The sequence below is a fragment of the Anolis sagrei genome, chromosome 2 (genome assembly GCF_037176765.1).
Source record: "Anolis sagrei isolate rAnoSag1 chromosome 2, rAnoSag1.mat, whole genome shotgun sequence".
Classification (NCBI taxonomy): domain Eukaryota; kingdom Metazoa; phylum Chordata; class Lepidosauria; order Squamata; family Dactyloidae; genus Anolis; species Anolis sagrei.
Window position 1 is genome coordinate 159,564,440 of NC_090022.1, and position 17,996 is coordinate 159,582,435.

Consider the following 17,996-nt stretch of genomic DNA (forward strand, 5'->3'; position numbering starts at 1 on the left):
AAGCAACTGGAAAAGCTTACACAATATGAGGATTTAATGATAGAACTCCAAAGATTCTGGCACAAGGCAGTTTACCTAAGCAATTCGAAAACAGCTTTAGCTGTAATTAGAGAAATTAGGTACTGCTAAAAAAAGCAGGGAAGATGTTTAACGATACCATAAAGAGAGAAGATCAGAAAATGCTGGGCGACCAAAAGGAAGGAGAAAGTCCTGACGGCTCTTCGTCATAGAGGATAGAGCAACAGTACCCCCTGGACTCAAGCCCAACCTTCCATGGACACTGAATCGAAACAAACCACTTCCTTCTGTTGTCTGTCTGTCTGTGTATTGTCTATAGAAACGGCATTGAATGTTTGCCAAGTATATGTACTGTGAGAAGGGCGGAATAATAATAATAATAATAAACCTTTATTTGTACCCCGCTACCATGTCCCGAAGGACTCGGTGCGGCTTACAAGAGGCCGAGCCCAAATACAACAATAAAACAACAACAACAATAATACAGAAAATAAATAAAAAACAAAGCAATAACATTAACAACACACAATGATGCAATTAAAAACTATGGCAGGGCCAAATGTAATAATTAAAATTAAAAGTGCTGCATACCAGGAGAAAGGGTGGGTGTTTGGAGAGGGATGGGAATATAAATAAAGTGTTGTTGTTGTTGTTATTAAAGGTGGTCCCAGTGGTGATCGGCACATTGGGTGCAGTGCCTAAAGACCTTGGCCAGTACTTAAAAACAATCAGCGCTGACAAAACTACCATCTGTCAGTTGCAAAAGATCATCCTACTTGGATCTGCACGCATTATTAGCTGATACATCACACAGTCCTAGACACTTGGGAAGTATCTGACGTGTGATCAAATGCAAAAGCCAGCATAGAGATCTTGTTTGCTGTGTACCAATCTTGTTGTGTATCAAATAATAATGTTTAAATATTTGAAAGTCTGTCATAAGGAAGAGGAAACAGGCTTTTTTTATACTGACCTGGAGACTAGGACTCAGAGCAATGGGTTCAAACTCCAGGAAAGGAGATTTTACCTGAACATTAGGAAGAACTTCCTGACTCTAAGAGCTGCCATATAATGTATTTTGCTTATATAATGCAGTGTAAAATCAGCCTCTGATTCCCAATTTACTTCCCTGGGCTGTGTCTCCCTCTACTCGTGTTCCAGCATTTGGATATGTGATTCATGACATGTTGTGACTACTTTTCTAAAAATTCTCTGACTTGTCTGCCAAGCATCCCAATCTTGTCTCCTCTGGGCTCTTGAGGGAGGGAGGGATGAAAGTACTCTTCCCAGTTCCTCTCCGACAATCATCACCTTCTATGGGAATATGAAAAATATTTGAGGATGAATTCACCTAAAACATTCAGGAGATAAAAGGAGAAGGATGCACAGCCTTGGCTGCTTTGGTTCACTGCTTTCCTTTTAATTCTTGCACAAGCATCAGCAGACAAAATCAACAGTAATGGATGTGCATGTACCGTATAGGCATATGTCTGCCCTGTTAAAACGATTGTACCCCAGCCTCAAAAAAGTTTGATTCTGCCTATGCTATTCACAAAAATGAAAAGAACCAACAGGGTAAAGAAAACACAACAGGTTGAGTATCTTTATCTAAAATTTTTGGGACCTTGACATCCAGAGATCCCAAATACAAAGGATCCTTTTATGACTCAATTGTAGCTCCATGCTTCCATTTTAATGGGCATAGCTTCATCCTATGGATCCTGGGATTTATAACTTGGTCAGAGGCACAAAATAAAACCTCTGGTTGAGAATTCTAGGTATCCCTCCCTAAACTTAAAATCCCAGGATGAAGCCATGGCAGTTAATTGGAATCATAGCATAGTGTGAAAAGGTCGAGAATGTCTTCTCCATCTGCTAAAATCACCAGTATACCTCAAGAGCCTTCCTTTGTTGTGATTATTTTGAATGTATTACAATGCTTAAGTGACATAATGACACAGTAAATAGGTACGAGTGAGAACTTTTAAAAAATATGCATAACTAGTGGTATAATTATATATGTGACACTATTAGAACTGCGATTTTTCTTCTTCTACCACTGCAGACCTGTGTGAAGTTCAAATTCTGCTCTCAATACTTTCCGAAACCTCCAGAGATCATTTTAAATGTACAATAGAAAGGAGACACGTAATAAATTTTGGCAAACCAACAGGGTTTTGTTAGAAGCATAGTGTTTTGTTGCGTTGCTATGTGCATGTAAGCGGTTTCCAACTTATGGCAACCTTAAGGCCTACCTATCATGGGAGCTTTCCTTCATTGTCCTCTGAGGCCTAGTGAGTGTGACTTGCCCAGTATCACTCAATGGGTTTCCACAACTGAGTGGCGATTCAAATTCCTGCCTCCCCAGTCATAGTCCAGTGCTCAAACCACTAGAGCAAACAGCAAGTTATATAAAATTCAATTTGTAGAAGTGATGTAACGGCCAAAATGCATATGCCATATGAACGGAAGAAGGATGGAGGAGTGATTGTAGGTAGAGGGAATGGTAGCTCTCTTGAGCATCAGAGGACTCATTTCTTGCCTTTGGCATAAGAAGACAATGTGAGTTAAAATGATCTCTTTACAGTATTCTCTCAGCTCACCTAGCCATTGCTTCCTTCCCTTTCAATACTTCGTCCTCATCCATCACCCATTCAGGATCATCAAGGAAAATTCAGGCGTGATTTATCTTCAGTAAATCTATTATCTTCACTCTACCCAATCTGGAACAGCCCAGCATTTCTCAAATTGTTGTTTGCATGCCACTACCCATGGAGAGCATTTAGATGTCCTGGTTAAAAATAACTTGCTTCAGATAACACCTGGGTGGGAGCACACACCTCGCTTTGGAACCAAGTCAGCCTCTTTAGGCTTTGGGTTATGTCTGCAGGCCTACAGAGCATTTCATTTACAGATATCGTGTGTGTGAACCTGCCTTCAAATTATGTGTCAACTTATGCAGACGACACAAATTTCACAGGATTTTATTAGGCAAAGAATACTCAGAGGTGGTTTGCAAGTTCTTTCCACTGAAATATAGCCTCCAACGCCTGGTATTCATTAGTGGTGTCCCATTCAAATATTAACCAGAGCCAATGCTGCTTACCTTCCAAATTCAGGCAGGATCCAGTGCCATTAGGATGTTTAGGCCATAGAAACTGCATACCCTCCAACATTTCACCAATTAAAACCAGGACACATGTGGCCAAGGAACTTCAGAGTGTGATCCAGATAGCAAAGGTCATGAATGAGGAACAACACACAATTTAAAAGAGGCTACCAGTAATTTTCTTTTGACTCAAGAGAATCTCTAGGCATTACTAGGTCCTGCAGCAGAATTCAGTGGTCATCTTCTGATGGATGAATCACACTGGGGGAACCTAGACATTTCTGGAGAGGACATATTAATAACCAAATCCACAGAAGTTAATAGTGAGAAAAGACTTAGGAGACTCCTAGAGATAATATATTAATCAATACATGAATAATCAGTAGTTAAACCCATGAATGTGCAGGGTCAACTGCAATGAACTTTACTGGCAATCTAATTTTCCTGGTTCCATCATGTGGAATCCTGAGATGTATAGTTTAATCAAAAGCACTAGAGAAGCTCTCTAGTTGAGAATTCTACGCAAACCTCCCTAAACTACAAATCTTAGGATTCCATGGCAGTTAAAGTGGAATTGTATAATGTAGAGAATAATTTGAAGGCCAAAACTTTCCTACTCTCATGCTGCCCACTGGCAATCCTTCCTCTTTCCACCAGCTTCTCCTCCTCCTCCTCCGCCTTGTTGTCCTCCAGACAGTTTCCTCTCCTGCTAAGCCCCCATCAGGTCCTATTGTGCTGTTCCTGAAGCCAAGTAGAAGGAATGTGTTTGGAGAGACGGAGTACAGACAGCAGAGATCCCCCTTGGGACAGTTTAATGATGATTTATTGGCCCTGTCATGCCACAGGCAACCCCTCTCAGCTTCTTGGAGGTTCAAAAAGATGTTCCATTCACCACAGGACTAAGCTGACAGACAGTCAGACAATGGCGGTCTGCCTGCCCAAATTTCTCCTCTCCCTTTGCTGACCTTTCCTTTAGCATCCCAGGAACGCTAAGCAGACATGGGGACCATGGAGCCAGAATAATTCACACACCATTCCAAGCAGCCCAGAAGACAGAAAGGGCAAGAACAGTAGAAGGGATTGTGCATCATCACATCCTACAGACACAGATCACCAATGGCTGGCAGTGGAAGAAATAGTGTTCTGTGACAGACACAGCATGACATAGTTGTCTGAGCATTGGACTATGACTCTAAGAGACTAGAGTTCAAATCCTTCCTTGCCCACAAAGACTTACTGGATGTCATTGGGCAAGTTACATTCTCAGCCTCAGAGAGAGGCAAACCCCTCTCAATGAATGTTGCTGTGATAGAGTTGCCATAGGGTCATATGTCGGAAATTATTTGAATGCACCCAAGTGTTTGGGATCAAAACCGCATCAAATTAAAATTTCCAAATGCCTTAACAACACTTTAAGCCTTACCGGGCTATCCAACAAGCAGAAGAGAATAACCCTTCTCCATCAGAGCTGAGAAATCTAATCTATTCATCTACTAGATGTTGACCATAGAGCTATACTGTAGGACCCAGAGATTCCTCAAGAGCACATTTATAAAGGCATCTGTAGGTCTTCCAGCACAATTCTAGAGTTAGCTTCCAACATACGACTCTACTGTCTGCCGTGGCCCCTTCAGCTCTTTGACTAGAAGTGACGTGTGTCACAGATCCTAGTATATTTACAAAAAAAGCTCTCTCACACACACCTTCCAAGCCTCTCTTTGTCCAATGCTGCCTGGCTACATCTCTGAGCCATCTTTTACTGTTGATAATGGGAGTCCCCCTTTTCCGGACATCTTGTCAGATTAGCTGCTGGCAAGAATTGTCTCTGAAGCTCAGGCCAAGCCAGTCAGTTCGGCATGTTCCACGAAACAGAAATTTATGGAATTGGCTGGCTTCCTCTTTTCCCCTGCACCACCACCAAATCCTTTCAAAAGCATTTCAGACACAGTGGGTCTGGGCATTATCAACTGCAGGAATTTCCATTCAAGGATTCTGGACTGTCTTAAAAGATTTAACCACTTCAGATGAGGAGGCAAGGGCAAGCCCCATGATTCCTGTAAGATACTTTATCAGTGTTGGCTAGAGTCCTTTACCTGCCTGAAGGAAACACATCATGCAATCCAGATGTTCGACATAAGAAATCCTACCAATTAAGCAGATACTCTAAATGTGTAGGATTGTACATTAGCCAAGAGGATGTCTTACTAAGTGGAGCACCCTCTTTGTTTCACTATACCCTCAAAATATGATATGGGTTGCTCTTGCCACTGATAGAAAGAGAATGGAGTGGAATTGATGTCTGCCATTCTTTGCCACAGTGCAATCTCAAGTTCTGGTTAATAGGCTGTTAAAAGCAAGAGAGAAGTCTGCATCCTGCACCTGGGGAACTCATCAAAGCAACTTATGATTTATGAGCACTTACTCACTTGAGCCTTTAAGCCCTCCATGTAGGAAATACCACTTGTGGGACCTGGAACCATTTTAAGACACAAGGGTTAACACTTCCAGCTCCTCCTGCTGGTGTACATGGTATTCCCCCCTCCCATCAGCTGTCCCAAAGAAGATATAAACAAGGGAAGGGAGTCTTCCTCCCTATAGAATCTGGCCCTACTCACTAAGGAAGGAATGGGCACACCTCAGCTCTTCTCTGGCCTCTCTCTCTTCCTGCTGATCCAGATAGTTCCCGCCTGGACCACTAAAGAAGGCCATGGCCTGATGATGCAGGAGACAAGGACCGGGACCAGAAACATGCTACAGATGCTGCTAGGTAGGACAATTCCCTGGAAAAGAGTCCTCTAAACTTGTGCTCCTACCTAAGGAATTGGTTGTGTCACAGATTGAGAATGGTGGAAGAAAGATTATTATCAGCTTGCAAGCTAAGAGTCCAAGGTGCGATGCTTGAATTCAGTTACCTAGGCGGAAATGCCTGCATGATGTAAAACCTGTGACTTGAGCTGTACTAGAGCTTGGGAACATAGGGTTGTTTGTTTGTTTTTTACTATAGCTTTCACAGTGCATATGTTGCTGGGTAATTATGGGAGATTCAGTCCCTCAAAACACTGGGCTGAGCACAATAGCTGCACTAAGGAGCAGGTGGAGTTTTGGAAAATAGAAAAAAAACAAACAAAATGAAATTCATCCCCTCTACTCCAATATCATAGGAGCCACACAGTTGCAATGGTTGGGTCACATACAATAATACGTGATGCAAGTGTTTGATTCAACATACACAACGTCATCTTGAAAAATCATTCCAAACCTGTATCCAGAACAGCTTCACAAACATTTTGATGAGCTGCTTCAAACAGGAGAAAAACATAGTATTTATTTAAACAGAGGCTGGGTGGCTATATGATGGGAGTGCTTTGATTTTGTATTCAAGCATGGCCGAAGAATGTTGGACTGGATGGTCATTGGGATTTCTTCCAACTCTGTGATTTAATAATCAGTAATGACTCTGATCTTCCAACTCTGTTTTTCTATGATTCTTAATTTAAGAAGTGCTTCATGATATTTAAGCCATGTTCACAATTTGATTCCAAATTTTGGAATACCTGCATATACATAACGAGTTATCTTTAAGATGGGACTCAAGTTTAAAAATGAATGTAATATAAACTTTGTACACATTTTATTAATATTTTTAATAATTTTGTGCATGAAACAAAGTTTGTGTACAGTGAACCATCAGAAAGCAAAAGTGTCACCCATGCAGTCAATTCTAGAATATTTTAAAATTCCAGTTATTGGATACCGAGCCTGCACCAGCGTTTGTCCCTGCATGCCCCCTTGGAAAAGCAACTTTATTAGACTACAATTCCAGGAAATCAGATTATATGGAAAACCGCAGAAGCTGATCAGAGTTGTGGTAGAGAACCTATAGAGAACATCTCAATGAAACTCAGCACAACTCTGTAGTCAATGTCCACCAGAAGGTGAGCATAAAGTCACACCGAAAAATTCTTAACATTCTAGAGAGATGTTTTTGCAAGTAAAAAATATTGCAAGTGTTTATTCACAGATTGTCCTCTTCTGCAGGGGTCTGGCACCACTAACCTCAACAAAAATTGAAATTCTACTGCCATAAAAAGCAGGAAGCCAGGTCATTCATTTCTTGATGCAGGCAGGCTGCACATCACAAGAGAATTTCAATTATCAGATCTGAAATAATATCAAATCACAAAGTACAAGCACCATATTGTGCACCACCGAGTGGTTCTTTTGATAATAATACTACCATATACAGGGCCAAACTGTTAGTGTACTTACCCTTGTGTTCTCTACTTTAGTGGGCATAAAATCTCGATAACAGGCATTTCCCTTTCTTGTCTGTTTTATCTGGTGACATCTAATGTCTAAACAAAAAGTAGGATTACTCTTATAAAGTTGTAACTATCTTGAAATCAGTTGTAAAGTATCATAGGTGATTGTGAGACATGTGGACATGTGAACAGACAGGCATTACATTATTGCCCTCTTGCTATGTCTCTCGAGCTAAATGGAATGGTTTTAAACATCCAAATGTAACTAAGCACTGGTTATACATACTCTGGTTTCTCTTCAGATTGTTTGGCTAAATGCTTACATCAGACAACAGGAATTTAGGATTCTCTGGATGTTTTTGGACTACAGCTCTCAGCATCTCTCACCATCAACTATGCTGGATTGGATTAACGGGGGCTGCTAGATCAAAAACATTTGGAAGTCATATGTTGCTCGCACGTTTATTTCACGCCGATTCCAAGCAAAGCTAATATCACTTGCTGTTCTTTACCTGGTATCTCTGCAGACAGACTAAATTATCTTGCCTGTTTCAGGCAGCAGCAGGTATGTGTTCAGTTTAGGTCCTGACCCTATTAATGGCTATCCCAATCCATTTTTATGCTAGGTCAGAATATAAAGTTGCTTATTCCCGCTACCATTCCTTCTCTCTCTCTTATTTCAAAAGCATGGACCTCCAAAGGAGCATCTGTAAATGCCGCAGGCCTCCAGACCAGCCCCCTGAACTACCCATCTGAACCATTCCCCATCCAGATGAGGGAACGACCCAAGCGTCACGCATGGGAGAGGCCTGAGGACCCAGAGTGCCGGCTACGGAGCCTGCTGGTTCGGATCAAAGACCTGGGCTTAGGATACAACTCTGAGGAGACCATCCTCTTCAAGTACTGCAGCGGGAGCTGCCCCAAAGCCCGCAGCAACCATGATCTGACCCTCTTGAGCCTCCTGCAGAAGAGTGAGATTCTGGCCTTGGGGGATCCTTGCTGCCGCCCCACACACTATGAAGATGTGGCCTTCCTGGACGACAACCACCAGTGGCACAGGGTGGAGAAGCTCTCTGCTTCTGCCTGCAGCTGTGTGGGCTGAGAGCCGAGCCCCCAGGGGTAGGAAGCAGGAGGAAGTAGACACTTGGAATGCACTCATAGTCCTAGCTGTAGAACAAGCAATCCTTACATTGTACCAGTCAAAGCCATGGCTCTCAAGTGTGCTTTTAGCAAGAGTTGCCCACCATGGCCTCCTGCATCTTCTCAGTACAGGTGCATAGCTGAATCTCAAGACAATGTCCATGTTCTTTTGAAGTACACAACTCACAAAACAGAAAAAGGGACTATCCCTAATCCTCTCTCCTCCTCCGCATAACTTTACAAACGAACATGCTGCTGATTTGACTGAACCTTGTATGCATTAGGCCCGAGACGCTGAGGTAGCAGTCTGAAAGCTTAGCAACCTGAGGTATTTATGGATCATTTCTAAGTTATTTAATTTATTTCTTTGCTATATTTGAGAAAGAACTAGTATTTGTGCTAATCGTCTCAAATCTGAGCTCTCCTTTTTTCCTAATTTATTTTTGCTCATTTCTTAAGAGGGCTGAGATTATTAGCCTCACAATTGTTTTAAGAATGACCAAATATGTACAAGTTGGTTTCAGTATAATAAAAGCTATGCAAAAATATGCAAAAGAGATCTGTGATTATGGGATTCCTCTTGGGAGCAGAATTTCTCTGCTAGTTTCATAGTAACGAGGGCTACGTAGCTCTCCCCACTGAATACCCCAGAGCAAATAATAGTGTTGAAATGTAACTCAAACGATTCCAAAGAAAGGAAAGCAACGCATTATGAACAGTAATTCAGCACCTAAATCATACTAGGCATCCTCTACAGATAAAAATCAAAAACAGGCTCTGGTCACAAGCCTACATTCTAAGGAAAAGACACACTTGGAAAAAATGCAAAGCGCTTTTCAGTCATCCCAACAGTGCAAAACCTTTTGGTTTCACAAAGAATGTGTGCAATGCATACATTCTCAGTTAAGAACCCTTCAAAGGTTTAAGTGAGGTCTTCCTTTTTTTTACGAGAAGGAAAAAACCCTAAAAATACAACACAGAGAAGGAAAATATGGCCATATATAGTAAATCATTAAAAAACAGATTATTTATTGCTGGTTAAAATTAAACCTGGGGCTCTGCTCTAAAATGGAAGCAAACGGCTAGTCTAGCTCCAGCTTTTCTCCAAATTCTTCCCTATCCCAGGTTAAACAAGAATTTGGTGAGCTTTATCTGTTGCCCCATTCCTCAGTGTAATTTTCTCATATAAATGAGCCCCTTGCCTTTTGCTTCTCTTCTCTTTGAAAACTGTCTTCATAGTTCAATGCTGCAGGTCAGTAGACCTTTCCTTCATCTGCAGTTTAACTTTTGTGGATTTGATTATTCACAGATTTGATCAATATAGCCTTTTTAGGAACCTCTAAATTGACCCGTGTAACTATGATCATACTAAAGGGCCTAGAAATTTCTAACAAAATGTTCTCTCGTGTTAAAAAGGTATTTTATTCACTTTTCCCCACTTTCATGAAGATCCTATGGCTTTAACCCAAGCAAATGTGGAAAGCTAGCTTTATTATTAGCCTTTGCATTGCTGTTCAGACAGAATCTCACGCTGGGACATCATGAATTAGCCACTGAATGATTTTCGGCATATACAAATACTAAGGATGTTGTTGGGGTTGCTGCAAGATTCTTCTCAAGTACACAACTCACAAAATAGAGAAAACATTATGTAGACTAGTTGCGAGAAAAGACAAAATTCAGAGCTTATCTTGGAGCGGGAGAAACAAGGAAGTCCTCACCACCCCAGAAAACTGCTTGAATATTCAGACATGCAGAAATGCACCAAGTTTAGATTTTGTTCACAAATATTGCTACAATGGATCCAGTATATGATTTTCCTCCACAATTCATCTCTGATAAGAGCAGCATTTCCCAACTCACAACCTCTAGATTGGTTATATGACAATCTTCAACACCACCAAACACCCCTGAATCTGGATGGGGGTGCTGGGAACTGTCATCCAAATCACTTGAAAGAGAATATGTGGGGAAGGTTGCAATGCTCCATTTATGAATACCATTCAGTCTCACTACTTTGGGGCAAGCCTGTAAGAGGATGAACAGAAGGGAGAAGTAAAAGATCTGTAAGGAGCGAATATGACATAGAGGTTTGAGTGTTGGACAACAACCCAGGAAAACAATGCTAGAATTTTTGCTTGGCTATGAAAACTCACTGGGTAACTTTGGGTGCACTGCAGACTCTCAACCCCAGAAAACCCAACACAGGGTCTTCATAAGTCATAAATGGTCCTGAAGACACACAATAACAACAATAAAGAGACCAAGAAGACTTGAACTGACTTTTCCCAGCAATCATGTTGCACACTTCAATGTACATTAATTTCAGCATCAACACACGTCAAAGAAGAAGTATAAAAATTGTCCTCTGATCAACAGTACTTCAGTTCCTAACAAACAGATCCATTTTCTTAACTTTCTCAACAGCAAATTAGCCACAATACCTCCTGAAATCTCAGACAATCTCAGGTTCCTTTGAGTTTATGGAGAGGTAGTCTTTTCATTTATTGTTGGTTACAAAGCTGAGTTCCACATATAAACAATCATAGCTAACATTCAGAGGCAGCTCCACTTCCACTGGATCAGCAGGTTACATTTCAGCTGTAGACAACGTTCAGTCTCTGAAACGTCAATCCCAAAGTTATGATGGATTTGATGGTAAGGGTAGGTTTCGGCAAATAACAGAGATCCTTCGCTCCCGGGGGACCTTCCTTCCATCAAAAAAGGACTCCTCATCTTTAAGGATCTCATGAGTGAATTCATAGCGAGCTGGCCCTCTTCACCCCAAAAAAGAATTACACAAGATGTCAGTATATTACTATAATCCAGAAGGAATTTTGTTTCAAATATCAGAAAGATACCATGACACACTCTTAGAGGCAAAAAAACCCTTTGTGTCTCCATATTAAAATTCAGACATTTTGTATTCACCTTTCTTCAGCAGTCCTAAGGGAAATCTCAATCACATATACATGCATACATACACAGACATACATGTATATACACATACAGAGAGTTCAGAAATACAGTCCATAATGTATATATGCCAGAGCTTGGAAATATTTTGGGGAGCTGTAGTGAAAGGTCTTGAGAGTAGTTAATCCAATCTCCAGCCTGTCTCGTATAACTTCATATCTTGCATGAATTCATGTATATGACAGCTTCTCATAAATTCTTATAAGGCATTCGATAGGCTAAAACACTGCAAACAGCCATGCATTTCTACTTCATGGTCAAAGCTTGGGTTCATGCATTCTTCCTCTCTTTTCCTCTTAATTCCTGCAAGGAGGCTGGAAGTTTCCACTTTCAAACACTCATGTCCCCATTTACATAAAAAAAAAAATCACAGAACAGTAAGGTGTTAAAACAAGCCCGGCTTTCAAACCACATTTTCATTCTGATTTATTCTAATAAACAACAACAGTTTCCGAAATCTGGATTTACCAGGGAATCTGCAGCCATAAAAGATCAGAGGTGAGGAGTTCACGAACACAAGCTTAAGAATGCAGGAGGCCACTATTATCTCTTAAATTCGAAGCAATCTATAACTTCTTCACACAATAGCTGGATGGCTAAAATATGGTAAACCATCCTACTGTGGTATCTTTCGGATTTTGTTCATTGCAAAATCCCTACAAACATGGTCTGAGGTAGTAGGATCTACTGTCTAATATTAGCAGGAGAGTGTCAATTGTATAAAATCTAACATAGTGAAATGAACAGTCACAAAGCAAGTCATGGGCAAAAAGTGTTAACTATATACACAGAAAGAGAGAAGTCTACTTGGGACTCTTGACCATAATGCTCAAATGGAACCTTCCCATCCAGTGATACTAAAACAAACAAATACATGGGGGAGGACAGCAATTACTACAGGCACCATGATCATCAGGGGCATTTCTATCCTGATCTTCCAGAAAGTTTGAATTCAGTCCGCAATAGATAGAACACATGAGTGTATGATTTGGGAAGCCAGGACATATATGTCTGTTAAGGAGAATGGGACACAGTGTGGGTGTTTCCAGACTGTTATTCCCTTCAGCCCTATCTTAACAGTGGTATACAGAGCTGCAGTCTAATAACAGCTAAAGACTGCATTTTGCCTACCTTTGTCATAGGTGGAAGTGGAGAAAAAGGTCTATCACAGAAGAGAGATCAAACTTCCAGATATGACAGCTAAGTGAAATGCTACAGAGGGGAAAAAACAAACATGCCATGCTCTTACTTTCTCACTAGCCAAAGTTGGATCCAGGATGCTGAGCATGATAGACATACGCGCCCCAATCACGCAATGTGTACGTTTCTTAATACCTGAGGATGTAGAGAGAGCGGCGTTCCAGCAGCAGATCCAGACAGTCTTGAGGATTCTGTTCATGAACCAAACGCATCACACTTGAGGACAGTAGGGAAAGCCCTGCAATGGTGCAGCCGCAGAACTAGAAAATGGAAATGGGAAAAACTTATGGAGAAAAGAATGACAGAGAACAATGGTCCTAAAACGAGGACATCAAGTATACTGAAACTCATCTGGGAAATGGAAGAAGCAAATCTTAAAATATGGGAATATCAGAGAAAAGGTTGGACAAAACCTCACATGTGCTAATACAGTACAACCCCCACATTCATGGGACATCCCCAAAGTTCACATGGTTATGCAAAACTGTAAATAATAGCAAACACTATTGAAATTAAGGACTTCTGGTCCAGAAATACCATAGAATCATTCTGGAGGACCTAAAAATGCCCAGAGGTCAAAAAAAATAAAACCATGGATATTGGTTCCATGGACATGGGAGGTCATAGAGTAATCTGTTTGCAGGGGAAAAATTTGTACTAATAAGGTTTTATCTGCACTCTGAAACAGCAAAGATCACACACACATCAGAAACTAGATCTAATCTGGAAGGGCTCAGGGTATTTTGTTTATTAATGAATAGCAATGAAAAGTCAGTTAGACTTCTTGAGAACAGCAACCTGATCTCTGGGCTTCTGTGAAGGAAATGAGTGTAATCTTTTATCTATACCACAGCCTCAAGTTTGCAAAACCAAATGATTCCTAATGTAAACATCTCATTAGGAGAAAAAGACACAACTTATCCCGCACCCTTAATAATGTTAGAACATTCAAGTCAAAAGGAGAGCCGACTAGCAAGAAAATCAACAATAGTGTCATCCCATTGTTATCCTGCAGGATCAGTAAAACACTGCCTCCTAATATATTTTTTCTTTCTTTTGCATTTCAAAGCTACATATCTTTTAAAATAAAATATATTTTCTCATGTGAATTACCCAAACAATAAAATAATTGTTGTGCAAAAACCGTATAGTGTTTATGACATTTCCATCCCCATATCATCTCCACTATGAGGGCACTATTCCATAAGAAACCCACACAGCTCTTCTCTGCTATATTACCTTGACACTGTCCACGTGTGGCTTTATGTAACCGGTTTTAGCCAAATCGAGGACATGAACTTGAGTGAGTTGTGGTACTCCTGGTGGCAAAGCTGCATCCCGAACCCTTTGCAAAATCTCATGGCTCTCTTTGCTCCAATGTGATTTTTCTGTCTCACGGTACTTATGAATAGCCTGCAGGACAGAGAAGAGAAACCAACTCTGCCCCAGTTTGCACATGCAAGAATATAATTTAGTTATTTAAAGCATTACACCAAGACATGTGTAATGTCTTCGTGTAATGATTCCTTCATAGTACAGTACAGCCCATGTAGCCCCAAGGAAGATGTTCCAGGACCCCAAGACACAGAGAAGCCCATAAGCACTTTTTATGGGCCTCCCTAGGTCCTCTAGTGCATTTCAATGGTATATCTAGGTCAGAGTTTATCAAACTGTGCTTCTCACAGCTGGTAAGATGGCTGGGATTTCTGGGAGCTGAAGTCCAAAACACTTGGAGGAGCAGAGTTTGAGAAACACTGATCTAGGCCATACAATAACATAGAACTGGAGGACTTAAGAGAGGCCCACTTCTGTGGGGAGTAATACAGTTTTGAATGTGGGTAAGTGAAAATGTAGAGACTGAACCCACAGATAAGAGGGTTCTACTGTATCCCCAACATAATACAAGAAGCTCGCCAACGACCTCCAAATATTTAATGATGAGAAGTCAGGGGATATGATATGCCCTATAAGCGACACCTAATTTTGGGAAGATAACAGCTTATATTAGGCAGAGAGGCCTTAACCCTTTGGTGGTGGCAGTCCTTCAGCTATTCCTTCCAAAGCTCTCATCTTGAACACCCCTGTGGATATCACAGCACAGCCCTTGTCAGATCCCTTCAAATAACCATCCTCCAAGCCAGTGGTTCTCAACCTGTGGTCTCCAAGTGTTTTGGCCTACAACTGCCAGTTTATCAGAAGTTAGGATTTCTGGGCGTTGAAGGCCAAAACATCTGGGGACTGACAGGTTGAGAATCACTGCTCCAAACAAATTCCTGAGCGCATTGGGAAAGCCTGTTCTTTTTTTTCTTTTTTGGAATTGAGGTAAAATTAATGTATTGTCGAAGGCTTTCATGGCCGGAATCACTGGGTTGTTGTAGGTTTTTTCAGGCTATATGGCCATGTTCTAGAGGCATTATCTCCTGACGTTTCACCTGCATCTATGGCAAGCATCCTCAGAGGTAGAGAGGTCTCCTCAGAGGACCTCACTACCTCTGAGGATGCTTGCCATAGATGCAGCCGAAATGTCAGGAGATAATGCCTCCAGAACAGTGGTTCTCAACCTTGGGTCCCCAGATGTTTTTGGTCTTCAACTCCCAGAAATCCTAACAGCTGGTAAACAATGCTCAAATGTGCAGATGTTAAATTTGTAGAGCCTTTTACAAATTTAAGGATGGAATTAGATTGGCTCTTATAAGGTGTATGTGGCCGCATGTGTCTGTGTGTCATCAAAAATAGCCATGCGTGTCAGTGCTAACACACGTGTCATAGGTTCACCATCACGGCTCTAGACCATGGCCATACAGCCCGAAAAAACCTACAACAACCCAAAATAAAAAATGTAATATGAATGAACCTGTAAAGAATGAGAATAGATAATATAGAAATATGTTATTATAATGTATGCCTACAATAGACAATTATCTGTTCAAATATATTATTTTTTTCAATAATAAAAAATTAAAAAAAAACATTATCTGCTTTGAACTGGAATATATAGCAGATAACCCAGTTTGAAGCAGATATGGTGGGATTTTCTGCCTTGATCTTCTGGGGTATATGGCTGTGTGGAAGGGCCCTCAGCCTCAGAGGCGCCATGGCAACCCTCAAGATGACGTCACACCCCTGGAGCTCCACCCACCCCGTCCCAATGCTCCTCTTCGTAGCGGCGGCGCTTCAGTTGCGGCTCCAGCTCCGCCACCAACAGGGCCTCCTCCTCCTCGCTGAGGAAGCCCGGCACCACAGACGCGCCGCCCGCCCGCAGCCGCCGCCACAGCGCCTCATTCGAGGCCCAGGCCTTGCCGAGTGAAGGAGGCCAAGGTTGGGTCTCCCCGGCTGGGCCTGCGCAGAGGAGCGCCCGCCACCCAGCCGCAGCAAAGCCACGCAACATGGCGGCCGACGCCAAAAGGAGGGGGAGGAGGCGGCGGCAGGGGGAGGCCGCGGTGCATGACGGGAGCCCGGCTCATTTGCATGCCCGCGTTCGATTTAGGCGGGAAAACTAAAGACTCTAAATCCTAGAATCTGATCCCAGATGGGTCGCTTCCATACACATTGAATTGAATTAGTAAACTCAGGGCCCTTCCACACAGCCATATAACGCAGAAGATCAAAGCAGATAATCTTCTATATAAATAAAAATGTAATGTTCGTTTGTGGGTTTAACAGAACTCAAAAGCCACTAGACGAATTGACACCAAATTTGGACAAAAGACACCTAACAACCCAATGTATGTCCTTCACACAAAAATTTGATTTTGTCATTTGGGAGTTGGAGTTGCTGGGATTTATAGTTCACCTACAATCAAAGAATATTCTGAACCCCACCGACGCTGGATTTGAACCAAACTTAGTACATAGTTCTCTCATGACCAACAGAAAATACTGGAAGGGTTTGGTGGGCAGTGTCCTTTGGTTTTGGAGTTGTAGTTCACCTACATCCAGAGATCACTGTGGACTCAAACAATGATGGATCTGGACCAAACTCCACGAATGCTCAGTATGCCCAAATGTTAACACTGGTGGAGTTTGGGGAAAATAGAATCTTGACATTTGGGAGTTGTAGTTGCTAGGATTTGTAGTGGGATTTGCACCGGGATTGTGGCGCCGCACCGGGATTGTGGTGCAGCTGGCTGAGTGTCAGCTGCATTAAGATCACTCTGACCAAAAGGTCATGAGTTCGAAGCCAGCTCGGGTTGGAGTGGGTTTCCAACCAATTGTGTGTAGCCTGTTGTCGACTTTTGCAACCCGAAAGACAGTTGCATCTGTCAAGTAGGAAAATTAGGTACCACCTTTAAAAAGTGTGGGGAGGCTAAATTAACTGATTTATGAGGCCATAAAGAAGACTCCAGCAAAGCATTCCAGCGGGGAAGCATGCGGGGAATGCGGAAGTGCTTCATCAGCGTCACAGATGAATAATGAAAGCGACAGCTCCCCTGGCGGCCAGAAAAAGTTAAATAGCCTCTGTGTATGTCTGTATATGTTTGTATGTCAAAAATTGGCATTGAATGTTTGCCATATATGTGTACACTATAATCCGCCCTGAGTCCCCTGCGGGGTGAGAAGGGCGGAATATAAAAGCTGTAAATAAATAAATAATAAATAGTTCACCTACAATCACAGAGCATTCTGAACCCCACCAACAATAGAATTGGGACAAACCTCCCACACAGAACCCCCATGTGGGCCACAGCAACGCGTGGCAGAGGACGGCTAGTCCACAATATCTGCTTTGAACTGGATTATCTGAGTCCACACTGCCATATAATCCAGTTCAATGTGGATTTTATATAACCGTGTGGAAGGGGCCTAATATAACCGAGTTCAAAGGAGATACAGTGTTCTCTCACTTATTGTGCTGGGGTTAGGTTCCAGGATCTCCCGCAATAAGTGAAAAACCGTGATGTAAGGATGCTGTATTTATTTTAATATTTATACATTAGTAGCCATCCCCTGCTACGCTTTGCTGTGGCCCAGTCTGGTGATGTGGAAAATAAAGTAATTAAAAAGTGTTGGTTTCCAATATATGTAATTTCTTTATACTTGTGGGTAAACAGTACTTCTTGCTGTTTCTCTGTCAGTGTTGATGTGGAAACTGTCTGGTTTGCCTACTCTGGAACATATTATTGTCATTCTTCAGGGGTCCATTTCAAACCTATGATATATCTGTCATATAATATATGTCTGTGTGTGAATCATATATATCTATAGCTGGATGGCTCTTTGTCAGGAGGGCTTTGTTTATGTTTTCTTGCCCTGTTGAAGGGAGTGGGACTGAATGGCCTTAAGGAAACATT

At 41.8% G+C, this 17,996-nt stretch overlaps 1 protein-coding gene across 1 annotated transcript; it reads right to left on the reverse strand.

Annotated features, from left to right (window-relative positions):
* Positions 1-10,808: 10,808 nt before the first annotated feature.
* On the reverse strand, positions 10,809-16,109 carry ALKBH7 (alkB homolog 7). The gene is made up of 4 exons (XM_067463988.1): positions 15,845-16,109; positions 13,945-14,118; positions 12,841-12,965; positions 10,809-11,306 (listed from the first exon to the last, which is right to left on the reverse strand). Exons 1-4 carry the CDS (start codon positions 16,091-16,093, stop codon positions 11,171-11,173), a joined length of 684 nt encoding a protein of 227 aa, XP_067320089.1. The 5' UTR covers positions 16,094-16,109; the 3' UTR covers positions 10,809-11,170.
* Positions 16,110-17,996: the final 1,887 nt, after the last annotated feature.

What these genes read in the sequence shown, in the direction of transcription:
- ALKBH7 (XM_067463988.1), bottom strand. Translation starts at nt 16,093, where the DNA reads ATGTTGCGTGGCTTTGCTGCGGCTGGGTGGCGGGCGCTCCTCTGCGCA. An exon ending in AAGAGGAGCATTGGGACGGG is followed by an intron (nt 14,119 to 15,844) that starts GTGGGTGGAGCT and finishes TCTGTCCTGCAG; the next exon opens with GCTATTCATAAGTACCGTGA. An exon ending in CGCTCTCTCTACATCCTCAG is followed by an intron (nt 11,307 to 12,840) that starts GTATTAAGAAAC and finishes TTTGGGGTGAAG; the next exon opens with AGGGCCAGCTCGCTATGAAT.